General features: G+C 32.4%; 1 protein-coding gene across 4 annotated transcripts in view; it reads right to left on the bottom strand.

Moving 5' to 3' along the window:
• The window catches only part of LOC117167059 (MAGUK p55 subfamily member 5-A), a 181,262-nt gene that overhangs the window by 83,635 nt on the left and 70,722 nt on the right, over positions 1-26,905 (bottom strand). For all 4 annotated transcript variants that reach the window (XM_033351645.1, XM_033351643.1, XM_033351642.1 and 1 more), the window contains 2 exons: positions 24,824-24,992; positions 23,019-23,209 (listed from right to left, as the gene is read on the bottom strand). In XM_033351645.1, the coding sequence (XP_033207536.1) occupies positions 23,019-23,209; positions 24,824-24,992 (360 nt within the window). The remainder of the gene's footprint in view (positions 1-23,018; positions 23,210-24,823; positions 24,993-26,905) is intronic.

The following is a 26,905-nucleotide window of genomic DNA, read 5'->3' as shown; positions in this document are numbered from 1 at the left end:
CTAAACGCGCGTAACTTGATTCATCTGGTTGGCCCAACTAGACCTTTTTCTCCATGTAAATACACGTCCTTGAATTTGTTCTTAAATGAGGCCTTGAATATCGTGGGCTGAAACCATAGAGGAATTAGAAGTACAATGGAGACAGAAAGCTATCTATGGCTATCTATGTTGCTCCCTACTACAACTACACCCTTTACCCTCACTACTCTTTCCTCGAGCCTCTAGCCTGTCTGCCTAATATTGGGCGTCGTCATCTCCAGTTTCTTCCAGCCGCTTGCATTTCCGTGTATCGCGCGTTATTCTGAGCTTTTTCGGAGTTGCGAGAAACGTGTTTTTATTTTTGTTTCTATTTACGCGTATTAGAATAAGTAACTTCCGTGACGACACATTGGATGATCTGCTGAACTTGTGGAGGGTTTTCTCCTGCAAGGCTATATTTCAAGAAACGTCAATTTTGTTCTTCTTCACTGTCGCCACCATGTTATTTTGAAGTAGATGCTTCAGGCCGAACGATTTCTTTGTGAAATACGACTTCATACTTTTGACCCTGGTTTAATAAACGAGCTTTTCTTGTATTGTATTGCAGACATTTTCAAACTTATCCCAAAGATCCTAAAAACATACTTATTTGTTTTAAAAAAAAACTACACGGACCCTATAAACCTATTAAATATTACCAAAAAACTAGATTAATTACCTAAAAAATGGCATGTAATCCTAACTCAAAGTTTTATTGAATTTACTAGACAGCTAGTAATGTTGACCGTACTAGATGTCTGGTAACTTATATCCGCATATCTTTTAATTCTAACCAGACAGATTTTACTCGACTGTCTGCATATTTTACTAGACTGCCTAGTACGGCTAACCAGGATCCTTGTTAATCCAACTAGACTTTTTTATCCGTGCAAGATCCGCTTTACAGATGGTGATGTAAAGCGCAACAACTCGTTTGCTGTTAGAATAATCTCCCAACTATGTAACTAGTGACTCACACAGTTTTTTTTGGCATCTAGAACGCCCCTAACTCATATTTTTCGTGGTAGAACTACCATTTCAATCGCTGAATTAATGTGGTTCATTCAGTGCTTCGTCATTTGTACGCGGACGATTTTGTTTAACTTTTCAAGGTTGGTGCTAGATTATTTGATGAGCCCGAATGAGTACGTGAGGACACGGATGGCATACGTTTTGATTGCCCTGATTTTGTTTGCCCAGTTAAGAGAACTCTTCATAATCAATCTGAGTCTCGTAGTGAAGGCAGTCGTTAGGCTTGTCTCAACTATCGTATACTGAATACCCTTAGATTTAAGAATACTCAGATATTCATATAAATCGCCCGCAGCCATTGCCTCGATGTCATTTTGGAACTCGTTCTCTAACTCTGCAGTCCCTAATTCCCCTCTGGTTAAATGCACTGTTCTGCATTTATCTCGTCCGAACTCCATGTGAATATCATTGGAAAACTGCTTTGTGACATCGATCACTTGCTGCAGTTTCTGGGCTGAACTAACTTACAGCTTCATGTCATCGACGTACAGAAGATGGGTCACTTCATGACCATCCTCATTATCATGTATTCTGAAGCCATGAGACATTCGGTTTAGTGTTTTACTCAATGGGTTTAACGCTAAACAGAACCATAGTGCACTGAAGAAGTCTCCTTGACATATAACTGGTGTAATGCATATTGATCTACTTATCCTTGGTTATCCAGGATCAAAATACTTAATTCTTGTACCCCAAAGCCTCATCGAAGGACTTAGAAGGTCAATGATGCGTAGGCAGATGTAAGTTCCTTTGATGCTTATGAGCTTGAGTCATGGCAACGGCGTCTATAGTGACTAGATCTTTACAGCCTCGCGAGTTTTTACAACATCCTTTTTGTTCTTCTGTAAGAATGTTATTCTCGTCGCAATGAGAATATACCTAATCTGCAATGATAGCTGAAAGACATTTATAAATTGTTGGAAGACAGGCTATCGGTCGAAAGTCAGATGGATTTTGAGCGTCTGGTTTTTTTGGTAACATTTTCGTAGTACCCTGGATCATAAAGCTTGGCATCAGTTCTGGGTGTTCAATGATATTCTGAAAACACCTTGCCAGCGATAGATGTACACTCGTCAGGTGCTTGTACTGTAAGTTGTGCACCATGTCCGGACCTGGAGCTTTCCAATTACTTGCCCTTTTCAAGACCGCTGAAACATCTAAAGGTGTGATGTTTGTCAGTTTGCATTTCAGGGCTATTGCTCGCCCTTGCTTCCTCCAGTTTGAACCACGCAGTGTCCAAATTGCATCTGTTCATTTAACCCGAAACACCCGACCAGTAGTAGGTCATACCTTCCAATTGAGGGACTTCGGGGTCTTGCTGGTTATTTGGCTTTACTCTCAGTTCACGATAGAACCTTCTTTCATTTGTCTGAAAGTTTCGATTTTGTTGCCTTTGTGCACTACTTTTCTTGTACCGACGCAGTCTGGCAGTAAGAACATCAATTCTCTGTCCTTGGGAGTCTATATTCTTATCCAATATAGCTGGTGTTAATGTCTCGATGTGCCGAGGGTGAATGATTTTAGTAACATGGTTTATCAGCTTTCTGGTTCTATTTCCTTTATCATATTGAGTTAATTGACCCAATTTGCACCTTACTTTGCGGACATCCATATCCAACCTGATCTTCCATGGTGGATCTCGATCCATGGCTGGGACAAAAACTGCATTTGCAGGCCTAGTTTTCCGGCCCAACGTTCTAACGGTTGCCACAGCTGCACAGTATACAAGAGTTTGCACCTCCAACACAGTTTGTGCTACGTTCAAATACGTATGTAAAACCTTGCTGTCAAGATGTGCTATTAGTGCACGCAGATCATTTGTGATGTTTATTTTTTACAGAGAATGCCTTAGTGTCGATTCTACATATCTGAATTCTAGTAAAGCCTGACCAGAATTCCTTTCAAGGTGCTGTAGTTTTTCTGGGATTTCCCTATCCACATCATCGCTATTAATATCCGGATGTGGTTCTAATGGATCCGGTACATGATGTTCATTATCCCTAGCACCTATGGCTTCAGTTTCAATCAAGTCTTCGTTGTCCACATCTTCCAAGGCGAGCTCATCAATAGGAAGCTGATGTTCAACTTCCATTTTGATAGCAGCTATTTCAACAGCCGAAAGCAGTCTGTTTAAAGACATCGAGCGTTTTTGATCTGCCAGATTCTGCTCATTTATTTTTGTGGCTAGCTCTGGATATTTAAGTAAGAAGAGTCCATGATGTTCTCTCCTCGCACTTTGCTCACATTTCTCTGCCAAAAAAGAAAGGCGCATAACATCTCTGTTCATATGGTATATCGATTTTCGTCGATTTTTTGGTTGTTGAACCTCTGCTTATGCGTCTGGTTGTATAAGGCCATCCACCTCTGGAGGATGTAGTGGCGTTGAAACATCAATAGGTTCAGGAAGAACATCAATTGCTCCTGCTTGGCCGTTCGACGCGGCTTCCTCTAAATGATGTTCATTGCCGTCGTTTTTCCGAGCCAAATCAACCTATTATTATTATTATTATTATTATTATTATTATTATTATTATTATATACCATCAGGTCAAATTCCGTTCAATTAAACTAAGGTACACTCACCCGTGTTGCTTTTTTAAACAAAAGGTCCGTTTCACAACATGTATTCGACCCAAGTTGCTAATTAATCTCTCCAGCAATCACCCCAAGCGAAGAGGTTCACAAAGTCACCAAGTAAATCAAGGACTTTACCAGGTTTTCCAGGACAAAAAAATAGATTCAACACTTCATTAAATAAATACAAAATTTAAGTTATAAGATTTTAATTTGATAAATACAATAATATATGTAAGAAATATAAATAATTCGATAATAATAATAGAAGTGCGACGGAAACGTCTTCTACAGTGAGACTATGGACCTTTCTTTCTAACATATCTGAGGTACACAACGAGGTGCAATGGAAATGGAAAACATGGTTTCGAAATCTCTCTTTCTATCGTATATGGCAGACAGAGAGGTTCTCGTCATTTTCAAATTAAAAATATGACTTCGTTTGAACACCATCGGATTCTTTCTGTCTACTGTATAGTATATACGATAGAAAAAGATATTTCGAGACCCTCGTTTCGATGTTTGTCGCAACACGTTGTCTATCTCACATGGTAGAAAGAGAGGTGCATTCACTTTAAGGTAGGGGTCTTCAACACTCATTTGCAAGATGTTTTATTTCCACTACTACGCCGTCTCTCTCGACACGGAAAAAGTCCGTCTCACCCTTAGATCTGAGTAGAGGGTCGTGGTGGTAGAAACGAAACATGTGGTGAATGAGTATTTGCGGCCGAATTTCCCGTCTCTGAAGATCCATCGGAGTCCCACTACGGATTGGCTGATTTTGAAGTCATTTTTGCACTTGCGCCAAAGATACTATTAATATCTTTTCTTGCGCTAATCACTGAACCATGAGAATTATTCAAGGACTTTTCCAGGTTTTAAAAGAATTTCAGGACGCTAGACACCATGCCAACCGCCCGCGATAATTGTACTCTTATCCTTTTCTTGATAGGCCCTGGTCTCGCTAATGTACAACACAGTGGGTGCCAGTACACAGTTGCATATTATGATTTTAGCATTATTTGTTATATTTTTAATTCTGGTGATGGCTTCTACACAGTAAAATTGTACTATGCCATCGTCAACATAAATAATTTCTAAATAATTCTAAAGAATTTCAAAGAATTTACGAAGAATTCCAAAGAATTCAAGATTTAATTTTAATACGTTTAAAGAATCATCCCTGGTAACCGATACCGAAAGAGGAAATTGAAGGTTAGGTACATCTCTCTCTGGAAGATAAAAATATACCGGAAGACTTAATTAAAATCAGGCAAGATATACCGGAAAATAATACACAACGTAAAATAAATGGGAAAATTTCATTTTAATGATTATTCAATAAATAAAGATTAATTTTGAGTAGAAGATATTATCTTGATGTTCAAACCTAACATCTAGATGTTCAGGGTTAACATATTTTATGTTCAACTATAAGAAAATAATCTAGATGTTGAGAGTTAGCATCTGTAGATCTTAAAAAGTGAGATGTTACTCTCTAATATCCAAAATGTTCAACTGAAATATCTGAGATATTACATGAATGGTCATGTCAAATAACGCCTGTAAATATTTGAGGAGTTAACTTGTTCATGGTCATTTAAGAAATTAATTGATAACTTATTTGTGAATTTAAAATTAAACTTTGATGTTCGTACACGAAAGAAAAATAGATAAAGGGTATGAAATGTCGATCGGAAGAACATTCAGTCCAGTTGAGGTTAAGTTCAATATTTTTAATTCTAAATGAAACTCAAGATAATTGTTCCCTCCTTTAGACAGAAAAAAATGGTTATCCAATTGTATCTAATGATAGCTAATTTTGATTCTCCGGAAATGTTCCAAAATTGAAATATTCCATAATTGCAATATTGAAAATATAAATCCGTCAAATATAGTCGTGAATTATAATACGCTATGCGCATGCGCTCGGGCTGTTTTAACATCTGAATGTGTTTCAGTTTAACATAAAAATATTTTTACGCCTAACATCTCGAAAAGATAGTGAATGTTTGGCATGAATATCTGCATGTTAAGTGCTACAATCTGACCCTTTGAACATCTACTTAGCTAATATTTTTATTCATTTTTTATTAAGCATGACTCATTATTTTTATCGCAAATACTTGTCAGTCGGCGATTATCGGGGTCTTTGCGATAATTGGGTGTTTTATCTTAATTACTTTCAAAATTAAAACTTTCAAAATCGAACAATTTCACATTTAGGGCAATCAAACTTCGACCAATTAAAAAAGAAGCAACGAAAATGGTTTAACTAATAAGGCCTTTAATTAAAAACTGTAGAATTTTGAACAATTTTAGTTTTAAACCAGACAAATTTTAATGTTCCAATTAAAAATTTTGCAACTTTAGCGCCTTTAATTTGAAACTTTATAAAATTATTTATCATTTAATACTTTTAATTCAAAGTTTTAAACGTATTTAATAATAATGTTGAAGACTCCGAACTTGAAATTGGTCAATTAGACTTTATTAATTATTTAATTTTTATATAAAGAATTTTAATTACGAAAAGTTTAAGGCATTCAAAATAAATATGTAAAATATAGAAGGATTCAATTAAAAGTCGATTTAAATATTCTTTAAAAATGATGGCCTTTCTTTCTAAATTATACAGCCTTGAAAATTTTTAATTTGTAAATAAAAAATGTACATAAGGTAAAGGAACCAATTATCGAGTGGGAACATTTTTCGGGTAATCTTTAATACGTTTTTTTTCAATATGGGCCATTAAGTCTACATTAATTATAAGCCTCTGAAACATAAAAGTTATGAGTAAATTCCAAACTAGTAAATACAGGTTTAATTTAATCTTTGAAATCGACAGTAGGAACATCCTCGACAATTGGCGTGTTTACTTTATTCAACAATAATAATTATATAGAGTTTTATGTTTTTGCGCTTTCTATAGAAGTGCAAAGTGCCATTCCGATTTAATTCTAATGATGTAGGGCTCATTTGATTCGTTAAAGGATTCTCTACAAATCGCTTTGGTACGTTTTTATTTAAAAATTGTAATAAGTAATTGTATAATTGCTATTTTTCAAACAATATTTATTAATTGTTGTTATTAAAGATATACCAAATAGATTTGTAGAGAATATTTTCATGAATAAAATGATCTCTACAATATTATAATCAAATAAAAATTACAACTATTAAATAAAGTGAAAGCAAAAAGATAAAACTCTAAATAACTATCATTAAGTAAACGACTTTACCTTGTAATATTTTTTTCCTAACTTCGCCTTCAGTTCTCTTCCGAAATTAGTTACAATTAACAATTTTATGGCTAACCTTTACAACTACCTGTAAAAGACTTTCTGCCACAGTTTTGATGCAAAGTTTTAATTGCGCATCAAAACAGCCGTATACAAACTTTTATGTAACACGATTATGGTTTCCTTGCTTTCTGTGCGTGATTTGGAGCAGCAAAGTAGGTATTTGTTGGTGGTGGGGTACTTTACCTGGCTAGGCAGAGAAAGTGAACTTTATCGTTATGTGAGCATGCGTATTCGTTACTTCGCACCACGCGCACTGTTCTTCCCGATACATACATGTCCTTTAAAACTAACCTCAAAAGTGAAACGTATTTTAATGATAAAACTCGCAAACAATACTCTTAGTACATAAAGTATCGTGTGTATCGAGGCATGGTGTGGTGGGGTTGGTGAAGGGGTGAAAGTGGTGAAAATTATACTATTGTGATTTTCGGCGAAAGTTGACGTCAGAGAGAAACGTGTTTTATAAAATACATATAGATTATGAAAAAATCTATAACTTTTGTATCAGTGACTTTTTCACATAACCTCAAAATGTCCGAGAAAAATGCATAAAACCATGTTTTTTTCGTTTTTTATTTTTGATTTCCGCAAAAATAATTTTATTCTGACTAAACTCAATGAAAGTATACTTTTTTATGACCTACATATTCATAAATTTTTTAGATGGAAAAATCAATTGGTTTCCGAGATAATCATTTGTTCAGGTCCAAAACACTTTTTTTTAAAGTGAAATTTGTCCTCCAGAAAATCATCGTACAGAGTTCTTTCAGGGCTCAATTTTTTGTTTTGACATATACTTTCTGATGAAATAAAAAAAATATAGTTGGTAATTTGTTTAAATTGTCAAATACCTTCAAAAAATGATTACTTCATTCAATTTGACAAAAAAATTCGAAAAAAAACTATATTTTATTATTTGACCATGAGCTTCATTTTTAAACACTACCGCTATGAAGATTCAAGTCGAACAATAAAGCTTCAGATGAATAAGGAAAATACGAATTAAAATTTTTTGCCATAAAATCAATTGGTTTTTAAATAATGTGCATATGAAATATAAATAAAGAATACTACGCTAGTCTGAGTTTTTTTGACAAGATTTCAAATTGATCTTCGTGGTACGAATTCTCAGTATACTGTGTTTCTTCCTGATCTTTAAAGGTTTCTTCGATATCGCTTAATTCCTTGAATAACTGAATTTCCGGGTTCAAGCAAAAACCTGGCTGCTCGATTTTCACGTGATATGTCTTCGTATTCATCGAAATCTTCCGAAATTTTCTCAAAGTTCGAACAATCGTCCGAACCATGACATTTTGTACATTCTGTACATGCTTATGCATCTATAAATTTAACAAAAATTTACAAACCAATTGATTTTAAGGCAAAAAAAATTTTAATTCGTTTTTTTCCTTATTCATCTGAAGCTTCATTTTGAGGTTATGTGAAAAAGTGACTGATACAAAAGTTGTCTATTTTTTTATAATCTATATGTTTTCGAGGCAACACTTTTCTCTCTGACGTGAACTTTCAACGAAAATCACAATAATACTATTTTCAACCTTTTTACCCCTCTCCCCCAAACAACACCGCCACACCCCTGCTAATGCATTTTTCTTTTTTATGTTTATTATGAACCACTTTCCCATTGTTCAAGCGCTATTAACAATTTTCTTTTTTTCAAAGTGTAATTCGCATGGACTAATATTCTATTTGACAAAATTAATTTTGAAGGTTTGCCCTTGAATTGCACTTGAATGGCATATTCTCACGAAAAACAAGTGCGGTGTAGCTTATCCTTGAATCGTCATCGTATACACCGGAAATTTGAGACCTGGCTATCGATGGCACTCATCCAGTTCTCTAAGTTGATGCACATTAAGATTTAAATATAAGTATATGCAAATATTTTCAATTGAATTATGGAAGAGTGGACTTTTAAGAGACAATTGGATTGAATTCGAAGTCAGCCGACAATTGAGTCGACATTTTTTCACGTAGAAAATCGACTGAATCGAGATTTGCGATGCATTGGCAGCTTGTGATGGCGACCGTGGACTCTATTACGGAGGCAATTGCGTCAGTAATCCGATGTCAGCTTGCCATATCAGAGATACGGCTTTCCTTCCCTCTAGACATTAATATGACACTCACGTGCACGGTTGAAGGTTTCAGAAAAAACGCAGTCAACAGTCGTTGCTTAAAAACTAATCGCAATATTTTTTTCTTTGATTATTTAAATATAATTATTGTCTTTCCCTTACAGAAGCCTGATGAAATATAATACCCTGATTATATGAACTGGTGACAGATCCAAGTTTTTTCAATCTTTCAAATAACTGTTTTTCAATTTTTCAGATACCTATACTGCGTTTTAGTTTGACGATTAACTTACCACTGAGACATTCTTTCGTATAGCAAATATTAAATTCAAAAATATTGATGTATGAACTTGAAAAATTAAAATGCAGTTATGGAACAGTGTAAAGTTGGTAGCAGTCATTGTATATTCTTTGTATATTGTCTACATTGTATATTCTACTTATTGCATTTAAAGCTGTAACGAATCGAATGTTTTCAATAGATTAATTATCAACAATCTTTATGTTCAATATTAAAAGACGGTGTTTGTATAATTTTTGTTTGTTAAAATGAAATCAAAGTGTCTTTCGAGTTAGAATAAACATAAAGATGACTTTTCTTTTGAATTTTTAACTTTATCTTTTATATCCTCATGAATAAATTTGACTTTCAATTTTTAAAGTGTTTAAGAGGATCTCAAATACAGGTTTTACTTCTACATCCACGTAACTGAGATTTAGTACGGGGTGATTTTGATGACTAGAACATCCATGTAGGCAACCACGACTTCGCCTTGAACTCCACTGAATCACTTGCTGTATTAACTCAATCCTACCAGAATAAACTAATCGATCTATGTCTATGAAATGAATTTTTCACTCCGAATAATTACATATCTTGGGTCTTATTATCCTCAGAAAAAATTGCTTTTCATTCAAATAAAAAGGTATTCAACTTCAATTTTGAATATTATTAATTTTCAACTTTTCAAGCTTCCAATTTAAGTGATGTTTTAATATTTACTGTTGGAAGTAATTAACAGCCTGAAAAAATACTTTCTAATCTATTCACTTATAAAGATATTCTATACCGAAAACAAATAAAATAGTCTGCCTATCGACACTAGAAAATTCCTTCACGTTTTGATAAAAACATAACTAAATTAAAAAATTGTATTCTTATATTGAGACAGCTTCACATCTATGCCACGGATTGTTTTTTTAACTTCACAAAAACTTTGTTTAATGTCAAACCGTTCCAAACGTCAGAAGGCCACATTAAATTCTCAAATTATTTTTAATACGTTTAATTTATGTAAAAGGCAGTGCACTTTTTCAGAAAAGCAAAACGATTCCAGTTTAATATCTCTAAGAAAATAACAAGCTTACAATGTTAAAAAAAATCATTTTCATACTTATTTTGCATAAAATTATTCCCGATAAAGCAGATTACTTTTAAATCTTAAATTAAAATTTTGAAATAGACACTAAACTCATGATTCGCTCCAATCTACCGTGTTTACTTTTCAATATTTTATGAGTTCTTTTGAGTTCTAAATAATTTACCTCAATTTCTTAAAAGAAGTCTTTTTCTTTTAATTCTTGAAAACAGAATGAATTTGAATATTAACAACTTTAGAAATGCATTAATTTTTGTTGGATTATTATTTTTTAGCTTTTTGGAAAATGTAATAATCTAAATAGATTTGTTCAGAATAAACCACTATTAATCCCTTTTTTACATTCTCATCAGAGAAGGTATTAGATTTTTGTAAAATCTGACCCCCCCCCCCCTCAGTTTTTGTCAAATGTCCTCGCTGGGCTCGCAAGTTTGAGCGCGCCTGTTGGTTCTCGTGCTTCGCGCTCAATAATGTATTATATCGTGCTTCGCGCTCGATAATGTATTTAACTCGCGCTACGAGCTCGATATTTCTGCATAGACTTTTTAAAACTAAAGGCGAAAGTATCGACAATAGTAATTTGGTGATTGTGAAATCTATTTTTTAAAGCTCGTTCGGCTTTAACGAAAACATTCTCATCACGTATCTCTTGCTTCGCACTCCAGTTTATCCCTGCAATTTAATACGAGTTAAATACATTATCGAGCGCGAAGCACGATATAATACATTATTGAGCGCGAAGCACGAGAACCAACAGGCGCGCTCAAACTTGGGAGCCCAGATTTGTATCTGTTAAAAGTATATATTTTCCAAAATGGCGCGTTTAAGCATCAATAAGACAGACTAACGCATTAGAATTGATAAATTTGAATTTCATGAGTTGCCTAACATGCAAATCACCTATGTATCTAATGCTGCCATTTCACTTAATTGACACATGTCAAACAGCTGATTTGAGCGCAAGACATCAAATAATCGTAATTGATTAGGCTGATAAGGTTTAAAATAAACGCTTTAATAAATTACGAAAAACACTAAATAACATGCGATAGTGTTATACAGATAGTGGGCGCTAACGTATACAAAAAAATTTATAATTTAAACAGAAAAGTACTGAAAAATCAACGAAATTGAAACACATTAAAAAAAAGTTATTTTTATTTTGGAAACTGTCAAATTGCCCCCCCCCCCCACTTATGCCCTTATATATCGTTGAATTAGCTATATATGTGACTTTGTAAGTTTTAATAATGTCATACAAAATTGAAACGTAACGTGAAATATTTTGGTTAGTGACAAATGCGGATAAATGATCCACTTATTTTTATTTTTATTATACCTTTGAATTTTCAACATTTTAACGTAAACTGTGAAATCTATTGAAATTTAAAAAAATCTTTAATTAAAAAATTCAAATTCAAAATTATTCTTATTTAATTAGGGCTAATATTCAAGCTTCCAGCATTTTGATTGCAACTACATAATATCTTAGTTTTGATGATATAAAAATGTGATTATTAATAATAGTGAAAATAAAGTATCTTGCAAATCTCTACATTTTAAAGATTTTCTCAAAATCGTTGGTTTTTTTTAAAATATTTGTAGCAGTACTATAGAAAATTATTTTTTATTACGGGTTGATCGGGTACGTATAATACGAAATCACCAAGATTTTTTTGGATTTTCTACTTTTAATATTCCTTGTTTGTAATCAATAAAAACCTGTCTGAAGAACTATTTTTGGTAAAACTCACATATTATATGTATTTTTTGATCCTAAACAAAAATCTGCTCGAAAAAGTGTAGCTCTGTTACTGTTTTCGAGATATCGTGAAAATTTATATCGAATATTTCGATTTTTTTTATTTCTTCTAAACTTACATACTTTATTATTACTTTATTGCCCAAAAAATCTACCCCGCCGTTGGAAAAAGTTCGGGGGCGCTTACGAGTTGTAAATGCCCTATTACTGATAAATAGAAAATAAGAAAAATTTCTTTTTAAAAAAATACTTGAATGATAGATTTTGTTTGATTACTATGGAACTGGGAAAAATGTATGTCTCAAATTGGGCAAACATTTTAAATATACATACTTCGAAGTCATTAATTAATATTCAGTTTTTATAAGATCTTGTTTCTAAGCGATTATATGAGAATCAGCGAATATACTCTGATTAGAATATTGAACTTTCAATTTTTGCTCAATGTATTTAATAGCAAGATAATAATTTCGAAAAAAGTCTTCATCTCTTATTCTATTTAAGAACAAAAACAACATAAGGATTACATATTAAAACTGAAGCTTCCTTGATTTTATTTTCATCAGAAATTTCGCACAGATTGACAGTTAAACAAAATCATGGAGATTTTGAAGCAAGATTAATATTTTTTAATTTCTGGGGATTGTTGTTTAAACAAATAAAACTATGTACAAAAGCGCTTAAAAATATTTGAAATTAACAAATATAAATAGTATCTGAATAAGCAACTTCAAATTCATATCTACATCTTTAATTACTATTAGCAAAATATAGGAATATTCCAGGTCCCAGAAGCTGGAATTACAACATTGCAATATCGACGTGGGCACTATACCATAATTTAGAGCTTATTTAGTGCTAATTTATGCTGCAGAAAAAAATTTTGTGCCCGGTAATTTTGGCCAAAAACATGTAGTAATGCTAGCTTCAGCTGAAGCGACAACTCCGATATGAGAAACTCGGAAACTATTAGTGGAACCAAATTCTACTTTGCGAAGGAATTTAGTGCTAATTAAGAACTCTAAAATTATTCCTTGCAAAAAATCCGGGCACTTTTTTAAAATTAAAAACGTGTATTAATGATGGCTTCAGGTGACTCTGGTATGCTAAAGTCGTAAACTATTACTGATATCAAATTCTCCTTTGCGCAGGTATTCAGTGCTAATTAAGTGCTCTGGTTTTATGCCTTGCAAAAAATCGGGGCGCTTTTTTTACGAAAAACGTGCCGTAATGCTGACTGCAGGTAACTCTGGTATGTGAAACTCGGAAACTATTAGTGGTATCAAACTCTGCTGTGCGCAGGAATTTAGTGCTATATAATTGCTCTGCATTTGTGCTATTCAAAAAATCCTGGCATTTTTTTCACCAAAAACATGTAGTAATACTGGCTTTAGGCGATTCTGGTATGTAAAACTCGGAAACTATTAGTGGTATCAAATTCTGCTTTGCGCAGGAATTTGGTGCTAATTAAGTGCTCTGGATTTGTGCTATTCAAAAAGTCCGGGCACTTTTTTGACCAAAAACGTGTGGTAATACTGGCTTCAGGTGACTCCGGTGTTGTGAAACTCGGAAACTATTAGTGATATCAAGATCTGATTTGCGCAGGAATTTAGTGATAATTAAGTTCTCTGGATTTGTGCTATTCAAAAAATCCCGGCATTTTTTTTTACCAAAAACGTATAGTAATGCTGGCTTCAGGTGACTTGGGTATGCGAAACTCGGAACCTATTCTTGGCTTCCAATTTTCCATTTTTGTTAAAAAAAAGTGCCCAGATTTTATGCATTCTACAAAGACAAAGCAATAAAGCAATAAATTCCTGCGCAAAGGAGAATTTGATACCAATAATAGTTTCCGAGTTTCGTATACCAGAGTCACCTGAAGCCAGCATTACTACACGTTTTTAATAAAAAAAAAGTGCCCGGATTTTTTGAATAGCATAAATCCAGAGCACTAAATTGGCACTAATTTCCTGCGCAAAGCAGATCTTGATATCACTAATAGTTTCCGAGTTTCACACTACCAGACTCACCTGAAGCCAGCATTACCACAAGTTTTTGGTAAAAAAAAAGTGCCCGGATATTTTGCATAGCACAAATCCAGAGCATTTAATTACTACTAAATTCATGCGTAAAAGAGAATTGATACCACTAATAGTTTCCGAGTTTCGCATACCAGAGTCACCTGAAGCCAGCATTACCACACGTTTTTGGTCAAAAAAGTGCCCGGATTTTTTGCATAGCACAAATCCAGAGCAGTTAATAAGCACTAAATTTCTGCGCAAAGGAGAATTTGATACCAATAATAGTTTCTGAGTTTCGTATACCAGAGTCATCTGAAGCCAGCATTACTACACGTTTTTAATAAAAAAAAAGTCCCCAGATTTTTTGAATAACACAAATCCAGAGCACTCAATTGGCACTAATTTCCTGCGCAAAGCAGATCTTGATATCACTAATAGTTTCCGAGTGTCACAATACCAGTCACCTGAAGCCAGCATTACCACACGTTTTGGGTGAAAAAAAAAGTGCCCGGATATTTTGCATTGCACAAATCCAGAGCACTTAATTAGCACTAAAGTCCTGCACAAAGCAGAATTTGATACTACTAATAGTTTCAGAGTTTCGCATACCAGAGTCACCTGAAGCCAGTATTACCACACGTTTTTCGTAGAAAAAAGTACCCGGATTTTTTAAATAGCACAAATCTATAACACTTAATTGGCACTAATTTCCTGCGCAAAGCAGAATTTGATACTACTAATAGTTTCCGAGTTTCGCATACGAGAGTCGCCTAAGGCTAGCATTACTACACATTTTTTGTAAAAAAAAAGTGCCCGCATTTTTTGCGTAGCACAAAGCCAAAGCACTTAATTAGCACTAAATTCCTGCACAAAGGAAAACATGTTATCATGAATACCTTTCGAGTTTCATATACCAGTCATCTGAAGACATCATCATTTGATGAAACATGCTATCATGAATGGTTTTCGATTTTCAGATACCAGTCATCTGAAGCCGTCATTACTACATGTTTTTGGCCAAAATTACCGGGCACTAAATTTTTTTGTTGCATCATAAATTAGCACTAAATAAGCTCCAAATTATGGCATAGTGCCTACGTCGATATGACTATGTTGTAATTCCACCTTCCGTTATCTTGAATATTCCCTAGTAATTTCCTATGAAAAATGTCCCTGATGAATAAGCCCAAAGGCCTCAAAGCATGTTGGATCCTATGATAGTATAAAAAAGTCGGTTAAATAATAAAGAAAAGTAAGTGGAGTGGTTTAGTTGACTTTTCTTTTCTGCGTTTTCATATTTTAAATATTTCATATTTCAGAAACATATTTCTCTAATTTTAACTCATTTTGTTCATATTATGTTACACAAATTAACTTCTTTGAGTATATGTTTTTAACTGATGTTTCTAAACTTACTTCTTTTTAAGCCTTTTGTGCAATTTTTTTTCACAATCTTACTTTTGTAAGTTTATGTTTTTTTTTTTAATTTGCTTCCAGAAATATAAAAACAAGACAATGAAAATACGTCCATTTCTATGTCAATGCACATTATGTACATTAATAATATACATTTTTTTAATCATATACATTTTCCAGGGTAGCTGAGAATAAACTTTAATGCAGAATAAGGAACAAATATTAAAATAATCATGGAAAATAAAATCGTACTTTATTATTTAATATATAAATACATAGTCCGATCCGTGGTACAGAAACCAATATAATTTAACATAATATAGAAAAGTTCGAGTTTCGATCATATTTTAAGAGTACGAAGCACGAGACGCTTGATGAAAATGTGTTTATTAAAGCCGGAGGAGCTTTAAAAAAAAAGAAATCACAATTCCAAATTGAAGTTATCGATTGTCTGACCTTTAATTCTAAAAGATCTGTGCACAAATGTGGGGTGGTACAGGTATCTACGGCCTACCTTTACTTAAATACATTATCGAGTGCAAAGCGCGATATCCAACAGATGCGCGTTAACTTGTATTATCCAAGAGTATTTAGAATAAAAGAATTATTGCAATGTTTTCCGGCCCATTAAAGATTTGGATTTTTCGAACCTTTTAATACATAATGAATACGATTCATTTGATCCTATAACGCGAATTTTTCTCTCAAAAATATCGATGCACAACTGCTTAAAAAAACTCCAGAATCACTATGACTTGAGAATAAACCATAAAAACTAAAATTCAAGCAGATGAATCCAAAAATGAATCACAGGATCGACTCCAGTTTGACCAGATTCTGATTGTGATAAAAAAAAGTAAAAAAAAAATCATCCAAATTCGAACCGGAGTCTGAGCAGTTATGTATAAGAATGATACTTATGCATATACCTCGCTTGTCACGAGATTAAGAAAGGTATGCGCATGCCAAGCCCTCGACTTTTTCCCTCCTTCTCTCTATCATACCATATACACCTTTACTTGCCCACCTCCCTCCCAACTTCTCTAACATTCCCACTCCTTCAAATATCACTCCCCACCACTCAATGTCACTCTATCTTTCATTCCTTATCATTCCACCTCTTTTCCTCCTGGGTTCTTCTTCGCCCTTTTTTCTTTTCTTTTTCCTTTATCCTTTTTTTATTGCTTCTCAAGCTGGCAGAGTGAAAAGGAAAAGAGAGGAGTGAGACTGGGAACTTCCCGTCTCGATGCAGCGAGATTAAAAAGACTAAAGACTGGGAAACGCATTGTTTAGGCTACACTCACTCTCACACGTGACACGTGTGTCCCGGTGGGTGTGCCTCTCGGCTCTCGGCCTCTCGCGTGAAATACTGGCGAAGTGGCAGTGAAGGGTCGCCGCGCTGAGCCGGCACTCCGTTCTCGCTGAATTCCATTCCATTCTAGCAGACTCTTTGCCAAGAGAATGAGGGAATGTCTAATCATCTAAAAGAGTGCCACTCGAAGCAGACAGCTTCCCTTCGAGAATATCTTTCTCTATATATCAATACCTATCCCACTTTTCAGTTCCCATTTCAATTTTCTCTTTTGTTCCCGCATGCGAAGAGATCCAGTGCATATAATGTTTTACATTTCGATACCCCCGTTCTACTGTTCAATATATACTTTCATCATTTGTAGAATAAATAAATACTTAGTTTAAATTGACATAAAGTTCATGTTGGGTGCACTTCTGAAAAATGCTTACCCCTTGTTAACCTGGAACTCCCTATACATATTTATTTTGACGCATTGGTTACCAAAATGATCATGTATGCCATAAAAATACCCAAAAATGTATAGTAAATAGTAAATAATCAAAATCTACAGCAAAAAATTGAGTTACAGTTGCGGATCTTTCAGAAATACACCTTTTACGTGATATACATTTTTCTCAAAATACATTATTTTTAGACAATAGAAGGAAAATTGTTGTGAAAAGTGTGGAATTACTTATAGTAGGATTTGCGACCCCAAATAATTGAAATCACACCACACTAATCCTTTACACTTTCTCGTTTGGGAGGGGGAGAGGGGGGATTTCTGACTGTCCACAGGAACAGTTTCAGTTATGATTTTTAATGTTTATCTCCATTTTTTCGAAAACTATAAGCTGTACAGTAAAAATGTATTGAACATAAAAATCGTATTTTAAAAAGAACTATGACTTTTCCTTGAAGCTTTTTTGCAAATTTGTCATTCAACCAATTTCATTTTAAGTCATGCAGAGAGGTCCAGCTTACGGTGTCAAAATGATTGAAATTTGGATGTACCATTTTATAGTGAAAATGAAGGATCATTTGGTACAATCATTCGAAGATTAAATGCGAATTCTAGAAAATTGGGGGAATTTTTTTTTTAATGCAGTATTTTCCAAACGAGCGTAGGCATTCGGGATTTTATTTTTTATAGAACCTGTCTATATTTGCAAACTTTGATCGAAATAATTTTTGTACCTTTCGACATTTCCGAGAAAAATGAAAAAATTTGATTTTTCAAATATAATTATTTTTATTGTGCAGCAGTGACTTAGCAAGGATGAGAGAATCCACTTTCAAGCAAAAAAGCCGCCACTTTGAACATACTTTTCTTGAAATTTTGCATGATATAAATATAATTTGTCATTACTTACTGAAATAAATTTTAAAACCATGACATTTTTATTAGTTTTATGAAGTTTAGACCTTGAAACAACATTTATAGGTAATTTCATGGTCATTTTCGTAATCAGCGCGTTAAAATACATGGGTATAAAAAGTTTCAAATTAATCGGAGTTAAAGACTTCTTATCTTATTGTTAGAAAATAAGTTAACTTTCTACTGCATACTTTTGGATTACGGACTAAACACTTTGAAATCTGGATTAAAGAAAGTGTCAATGAGTACACAGCACCCTGATGAGAGCCCTATTTTTGGAAAACCAATCAAGAAAATTTGAATAAATATTGTCTACTCCTTAGAGCAATTTACAGAATTTGTAACGTTGTCTAATTGCGATTTCGAATATATGCAACTTTATGAATTTCCATATTTGTAACTTTTGTGTTTCTTTATTATAGAGTTCACTAAAAAGCGGACTTTTCATAACGGAAACGAAATCTATAGGGCCTAATTTCGCTGTGAAATTAGGTTGCCTCGCGCTTTGCACTCGGATATTTATTCTTTGCATTTGGAATGCTTCAAAAAAACTTAATCAAAAAGATCTCTTTTAGATGGCAGTATTTATATGCGTCTTCATATTCTGAATTGTCTACTTAATTAAGCATAGTCAAAGATTAAGTTTCTCAAAGCTCTCTAGGCTTTGAGGTAGACATTTTCATCGTGACTGTCGCGCTGCGCGCTCGATTTTCGACAGATATTTGTAAACAGGTTTTGTTGGATTTTTTTACATTCTCATCATTTATGATTGAGAAAGTATTAGAATTTTCGGAAATTTGACATCATACTTTTTCAACGGATCTCCACGTTTCGAGACCTCCTGAATTCGAAAATCATGTTTTCACGATGGCGTCTGTCTGTCTATCCGTCCGCCCGTCCATAAACACGATAACTCTCGAAAAAATGAACGAATCAAATCCATCTTTGGCACACTTTTTCTAGGTCCTAAAAGAAAGGACGAGTTCGTTAGCCAGCCATTTTTGATCAAAATTCAAAAAGTGAACGCATTTTGAAAATTTTTGAGAATACTTTTTTCTGAATTTGAAAATTCTATGCACGGATATTTATAGTATTAAAAAGAACAAACAATTTATCTTAATGACTTATTTCGATAAAAAAAAATTCTCAGAGTTATAGCATATTCAAAATTTTTTTAATCAACCGAAAATCAAAATTTGAAGCCGAAAAACGCACGATATGAAAAAAAGTCAAGAGAAGAAAAACATTTATTTTCGAAATCCCTACAAGATTATCATAACCAATTTTTGGATTTTCTTCAAAAATCGAAAATTCAAATTTTGATTGCACAAAAAATAATGGAAAATAAAAAATTCCATTTTGTGGACAAACTATGTAGCATACGAAAAAAGATGAATTAACAAAAATGGTAATCCCAAAAAAGATCTATAGTTTCGTTAAGAATCACATCTTGATAGGTCGCGTACTTTTTGTTTTATTCGTGAAAAACAACGTTGAAAAAAGTAAAATAAAAAAAAATGTGTGGAAAAACAACGAAAGTTACGAGAAAAAAATCCAACAAAACCTGTTTGCAAATGTCTGTTGGAAATCGAGCGCACAGCGCGAGTGTCACGATGAAAATGTGTACGTCAAAGACTATACTTAACTAAGTAGACAATTCAGAATATGAAGACGCATATAAATACTGCCATCTAAAAGAGATCTTTTTGATAAAGTTTTTTTCAAGCATTCCGAATGCAAAGAATAAATATCCGAGCGCGAAGCGCGAGGTGTAATTATGTTCGAGCGTGAAGCGCGAGATTCAACCGTTGCGCACCCTAGGAGCGCTCAAACTTGCGAGCGAAGCGGGCAGATTTTTTCTCGTAACTTTCGTCGTTTTACCACAAATTTTTTTTTATTTTTTTTTCAGCGTTATTTTTCACGAATAAAACAAAAAGTACGCATCCTATCAAGAAGTGATTCTTATCGAAATTGTAGATCTTTTTTGGGATAACCATTTTTGTTAATTCATCTTTTTTGTATCCTACATAGTTTGTCCACAAAATGAAATTTTTTATTTTCCATTATTTTTTGTGCAATCAAAATTTAAATTTTCGATTTTTGAAGAAAATACAAAAATTGGTTACGATAATCTTGTAGGTTTTCAAAAAGAAATGTTTTTCTTTTCTAGATTTTTTTTCATATCGTGCGTTTTTCGGCTTCAAACTTTGATTTTCGTTTAATTAAAAAAATTTTGAAAGCGCTATAACTCTGAGAATTTTCTTTTTATCGAAAGAAGTGATTAGGATAAATTGTTTGTTTTTTTTAATACTATAAATATCCATACATAGAATTTTCAAATTCAGGAAGAAGTGATCTCAAAAATTTTCAAAATGCGCTCACTTTTTGAATTTTTATCAAAAATGGCTGGTTCACGAACTCGTCCTTTATTTTAGGATCTAAAAAAAGTGCGCCAAAGATGAATTTGATTCGTTCATTTTTTTCGAGAGTTATCGTGTTTACGGACGGACGGACGGACAGCCGGACAGACAGACAGAAACCATCGTGAAAACCTGATTTTCGGATTCAGGGGGTCTTGAAACTTGGAGATCCGTTGAAAAAGTGTGATGTCAAATTTCCGAGAATTCTAATACTTTCTCAATCATAAATGATGAGAATGTAAAAACTTAATTCAAACATACTAATGCTTTGGAACATACTTTTCTTGACTAAGCATTTTTATGTAACTTTATTACACAAGAAGAATTTGTTAGAGATTGTGTTTCTGAAGATTTTTTCATTATTTATAAATATTTGAGGAGCCTTTACTTGAAATTACATTTTGAAAAAGTAGATAATAGATGACCTTCAATTTGAACTCTTCTGATTTTTGGTAAAGTAATGATCTTTTCATTTACTATTTATTCACTAACTTTTTATGAAAGTTCAAATATAAATGGTGTAATTTATAAATTCTTAATCTAAGACACATAATTTAAATTTGATTTAAAATGGAAGTTGTAAAATCTTGCGCAAATTAAATTATAAACCAGACAGTTTTTAATACTTCAATACAAACTGTATAATTGAAATCACTTTTAATATGAAATGTTCTCGTTTCAGAAATTTCAATCTGAATCTGTTTAATCTTTCAAGAATGAGTATTGAAAGTATTAGGTATTGAATCAACAAAATTTGAATGGTTTAAGTTGAAAACAAAAACTTTTGAATTTTAAATGAAAGTATATAACTGAAATCATAAGACGTTTAGCTTCTTTTGTTTAAAATTATGTTTAACTATGCAGAATTAGAATTTAAAATAATCTAAATTTCAAAACTTTGGTATGAAATATTTCGATTTCAAAAGCTCTAAATTAACAATCGTTCGAGTATTAAAAGCTTTCATATACATATGTGCCAATCGTGCAACATTGAATGATTTCAATTTGCAAACGAAACAATTTTGAATGTTCTAAACTAAAATTATTCAACACTACTATCAAAGGTTTTAATTTGGAATCACAATTCAGAATCTTAAACGGTTCGAATTCAAAATATTCAAAATTACATTTTTTCAATCTTTTCCCGCAATTTAATTTGTGCTGTTTTTAATTTTTAGTCTTTCAATTGAAAATGTTTGTAACTTGTTAGTATTTTTCTATTCAACAAGCTTTACTGCAACTGTATAACTGGGATGCTTTGCATTTTAGATTTCTTAAATTTTTGTGCATATATTACAGACTTGTGGAGCATTTTCAAATAATCCTCTATAATTTTAAACTCAAAACTTTTAAGATTATTTACCTTTTTATTTGTTCCGAAGTGTTCAAATTAATAGAAACTTTCATCTACATATTCTTAAATTGAAACAGATCAATAAATAAATCTGTGTAACCTTCTTCGGAAATGAGAATTTTTAAAATATCGATTCTCTTTCAATTCATTAATTTAAGAATATCTTTACATTCAAGCAAAAAGTCCTTCAGTCCAGGTATCGGCGACTTTTAAAACCAACTGCCTATCCATGGAAAACACTTGTGAATGCAGAATGCTTTCACGTTTTAATGATCGCTGATTCAAAGAGACCCAATTTTAACTGCATTAATAACTGAAGCACTCTTCTCGTAATAGACCTTTTAAAAATGAATGCTTTTTACAATATGAGAGTCTATTCAATTTCCATAAGGAATTTGCACATGGAAACAGTTCTTCGTGTAACGGTTTTTGAACTTGAAAAGATCAAAATATAAATTCAGCTTACGAAATTTATTTAATGAAAAAGATTTTTTAATTTGTCGAGTTTTGATTCAAGAACTCTGTTTAATTCTAATGATCTACAAACCTTATGAGAGCTTAGATCATTTAAGTCTGGCGCTCATTACTTCGAATTCTTATCCCTGGCGACACCTTACAGCAACTTTGCCAACCTCTATTCACCCGACTGAACGGTAAGCATAACGAACCGTGGTTTGAATATTTTCTAACCACGGTCATATACAAATTCTCTGAAAGACTTTTAAAAGAAAAACATCATAATTTAAAAGTATATTGAATTGAAAATATTTCCGTATAAAAGTCATTTAAAAGGGAAATCATCTTATTTTCGATTGAAAATAATCCAAGCGGAAAATGTGTCATAAATTTAAAATAATTTATTCTATTTGAACTAGAGTTGATAACTTTTTCTAACTAAACTCATTAGCAATTTTGATTTCCAAATGAAATTTATGCAATCAATTTTCCTATGGTCTATCCACTGACCTGCAAATTGGTTCTGGATAATCCTTCTCTTCTGGTGTTGTCAGGAAATTGTTATCATTGATAGCCGAAGAAGTGGATCCTCTAGGTGACCTCGGGCCACCTTCGGATTCTCCAATCAAGACCTCGGTTCTTCCATTTTGGAAGGGACTGCTGGCTCTTCGTTCTCCAAATCTCGAACTTTGTACCGGTATCTGAAATAAATTACAATATTACAAAATTAAAATTAAAATTATTTGAAAAAATAAAATTGTTCTTATTAAAATTGAAATTTGAATATTACAAAATTACAATATTTAAATATTAATTGAAATTACTACAATAATTATGAACTCAATATCATAAAAAATAAATCAGTTATCGTGAAATCAAATCTTCTATCCATTAATAAATAAAGAGTTCTTTTGGCCAATATTGCAAAAATTATACAGGGTGGCAACTTAGTCTTAAAAAAATACAAGCCTATTTCCCGGTTTTCCCGACCAAACATTAAATTTTTCCAGGTTGACTTTTAAGCTTAATGAGGGGCCTTTCAGTAAATAGTTAACAAATTTAGGGGGGGGGGGGGGGTACTTCGAGCTTTACGCCAGTGTTAAACTTACACACATTTATTAAAGAAAAAGCCTTATGTGTGGGATGGGGGTTAAAATCGGCGGGAAAAAGTGTTACATATTTTTTGAACGACTCCTTATATCAATTATGAAAAAAATTATACATTTTAGAACTTTAAGGTTATATATATTGTAAATATTGTAAATGTGATTTCAGATCTCACAGTCCAAAATGTTCTTAAAAAATGAAAATAGAAGGGGGATTTTCAACCAAACAATTGAATTTTTAAAGCAAAATGATTAATTTTTCAGAACAAAATTGAATTTTCAACCAAAGATGATTTCTATATTAAAGGATGAATTTATCAATCCAAAAGGATGAATGATTTATTCTAAAAAGAAGAACGTTCAACAAAACAATTATAATTTTAACTAAAACACAATATGTTAGGAGACCTTTCATTTCAAAAGAATGAACTTTTAACCATAAAATATTAATTTTAAAACTAAAAGGATAGCTTTTCTATCAAAAAGACAAATATTTAACAAAACAGATCAACTTTCGATAGAAAAAAATTACTTTTTAAGAAAATAATTTGAATTTTTAACAAAATAATGCAATTTTTAACCAAAAGAGATGAATTCCGGACCAAAAATATGTTGTGCACCTTTCACTTAAAGAGAATTAACTCTCAACCATAAAAGATGAATTTTCAAACCAAAAGGATGGATTTTTTATTTAAAAAAAAAAAACAAATATTACAGAAAAAATGCCAATTTTCGATAGAAAAAGATTACTTTTTAAGAAAATAGTTGCTTTTTAACCAACTAGTAGAATTTTTAACCAGAAGAGATGGATTTCAGACCAAAAATATGATAGTAGATTTTTCACTCAGAAAGAATGAACTACCAACTGTAAAAGATACATTTTTAACTAAATTTTCTACCATCTAATATTAATTAAACTCTCTTTAGTAATTACAAACAAAGCACCGTAAGCAAAATCACTCATTAAATGTCAAAACAGCGACTCACGTTTCCACGAACAAAATTAAAACCAATTCTCATCATTTTAATATAATTGTTTCATAATAAATCAAATTAAAATCTGGAGGGCTTGCATTTGAGATTGTTTAAATTAAAAATGCTTTCAATTTTCTATGTTGGCAAACTTGAGACGCTTCCAACTAAATATAAATATTTATTATCTATTTAATATTAAAAATAAATATAGAACACAAGAAAGTTTCTACTAACCAGAAGGATCGGTTCGTCAGGACAGCTCTGTTGTTTTTCTAAAGCGTCTTTCTGATCTTTTGGAGCCTTCGCTGCTTCTTTGAGGTCCTCCTCATTGAAGTCTTTTGCAATGCCCTTGGGTACGGTTCCGTTGCTCAGCTTTGCTGGATGAGCAATCGTTCCAGGCTCTCTGTAATCAAAATTAAAAAAGAGTGTCAGAGTTTATATCCATATCAAGTATTGAGTAGAACTATCGGTACATGTAAGAAGAATTTCTGCATCAGAAAATCAGAATCGTATGCTATCAACCCGTAAGATCACAAATTTATGACATCCGTTTCGTAACGCTTTCGTCCTTGTTTTCTTCCCGCGCCAATGAGAAATCCTGTATGTAAGTATGTACTTGTCATTCACACAGGTATAATAATATCTGCATGAAATAATAAATATTTGAACGAACAGCCACGGATCAGGTTTAGGAATGTACGTCAAAGAACTCAAACACGTTTCTTTTTCTTTCTCTTTTTTTCCTTCTACTCGCGGACCTTCATCGGGAATGATGTAATTTCTCCGCGAATCACGGATGGACGAATCACTTCAGAAAGAATCGAATGTCGTAAACTTTTTACTTCGAAAGATAACGTTGCGTAGAAAGTAAATGCAGATGCTTTGATCGACTTTAATTCTTAAATCAGGAAATTTCTTCTTTCTTCAATGATTCGCGAAAAAAAACTATAATTGAAAGCGTTTCAGGTTCAACAATTTTTAACATAGTAAAAATTCGTAAACTGCTAAGCATAACAGTCAAACTATATGTATATATTACAAAGTAGATCGATTCTAAAGGCCTTCTGAATCGTAAAATTAATCGCTCATATTTGAATTTCATTCCTTTTTATCTTTTTAAATTTAAGAGATGAGCATGGCCTAAATCTCAGGCTGCCAATAACCTGAGAGTCTGAAGTTAAATCTAGCCTAAATCTTTAAGAGAAATATCGAACACAGAGTAATGAAACGTGAAAGTAAATATCACAAACTTCCTGCTTACCATGTCCATTAATTATACATCAATTATATCAAGTAATCCTTTGAACTTTCAGTTTTCGTACAAAATAATGGTTCATTTAAGTTTAGGTTCTATTCATTTGATAGAATTATAAAAAGGAATATTTTTAATGATGATGTTTTCAATTTTTCAAAGTTTCAATTTGGAATTCGTTCAATGTGCTTCTTCTTAATTTTTAAAGACAATCGAGGCTTTCTAATTATAATGCTTTCCATGCGGAATATCTTGATTTTTTATTGTCTTCAAAAACATCAATTAATGACAGGCCCGAGACTCACTTTAGAGCTAAAAATAGTGAAATATTGTCACAAATGTTAAAAAATAGTATTTAAATAGTGTCACAAATGTTTAAAAAATAGTGTCTAAATAGTGTCATAAAATTTGTCAAGTATTATCATTTAAAAATGAACTTGCCAAGTCTTTTCCCTTTTCCTCATTACTGCACTTAAATGTAAACTAAATTTATAGAACTTAATAAAATCTCATATTTTATAGTTCAAAATTCAATTGCTTTCAGCTAGAAATTTTAACTATTTGGATGAAAATTTATGTATTTTGTTTAAAATTCTTCTTTTTTTGTATAAGATCAATTTTTTGGTTATAAACGTAAATTTTTGGTAAAAAAATCTGTTATAGTTGATGAATCAAGTATTTTATTAGAAATTCGTCTTTGGTGGTTAAATCTGTTCCTTATTTTAAATACAAATATTTATATGTTAAAATATTAACTAGTACATTTTTCATTGGATCATCATACGTTAAGTTGAATATTTGTTTTTCTTTGAAATAAAATTAATTTTGCAAACTGCAAATTGAACTGTTTTGTTTAAAATTCAACTGATTGTTGTAGATTAACTTTTCTGCTGATACTTAATATTCCCGGGTTAAAATTAAACTATTTTGTAGTAAATTAGTTCTTTTTTGTTGTTGAAATTAATCCTCAATAAACTCTGGACTAACATCACATTCATTGCTCAAACAGTTTATTATTAAAAATATATGTAATATGTTGTAAATTCTTCTATTTTGATAGAAAA

Source organism: Belonocnema kinseyi, chromosome 2, assembly GCF_010883055.1.
Source record: "Belonocnema kinseyi isolate 2016_QV_RU_SX_M_011 chromosome 2, B_treatae_v1, whole genome shotgun sequence".
NCBI classification, from domain to species: Eukaryota; Metazoa; Arthropoda; class Insecta; order Hymenoptera; family Cynipidae; genus Belonocnema; species Belonocnema kinseyi.
Note: the sequence above shows the minus strand (reverse complement) of the source record. Positions and strands in the feature narration are given on the sequence as shown.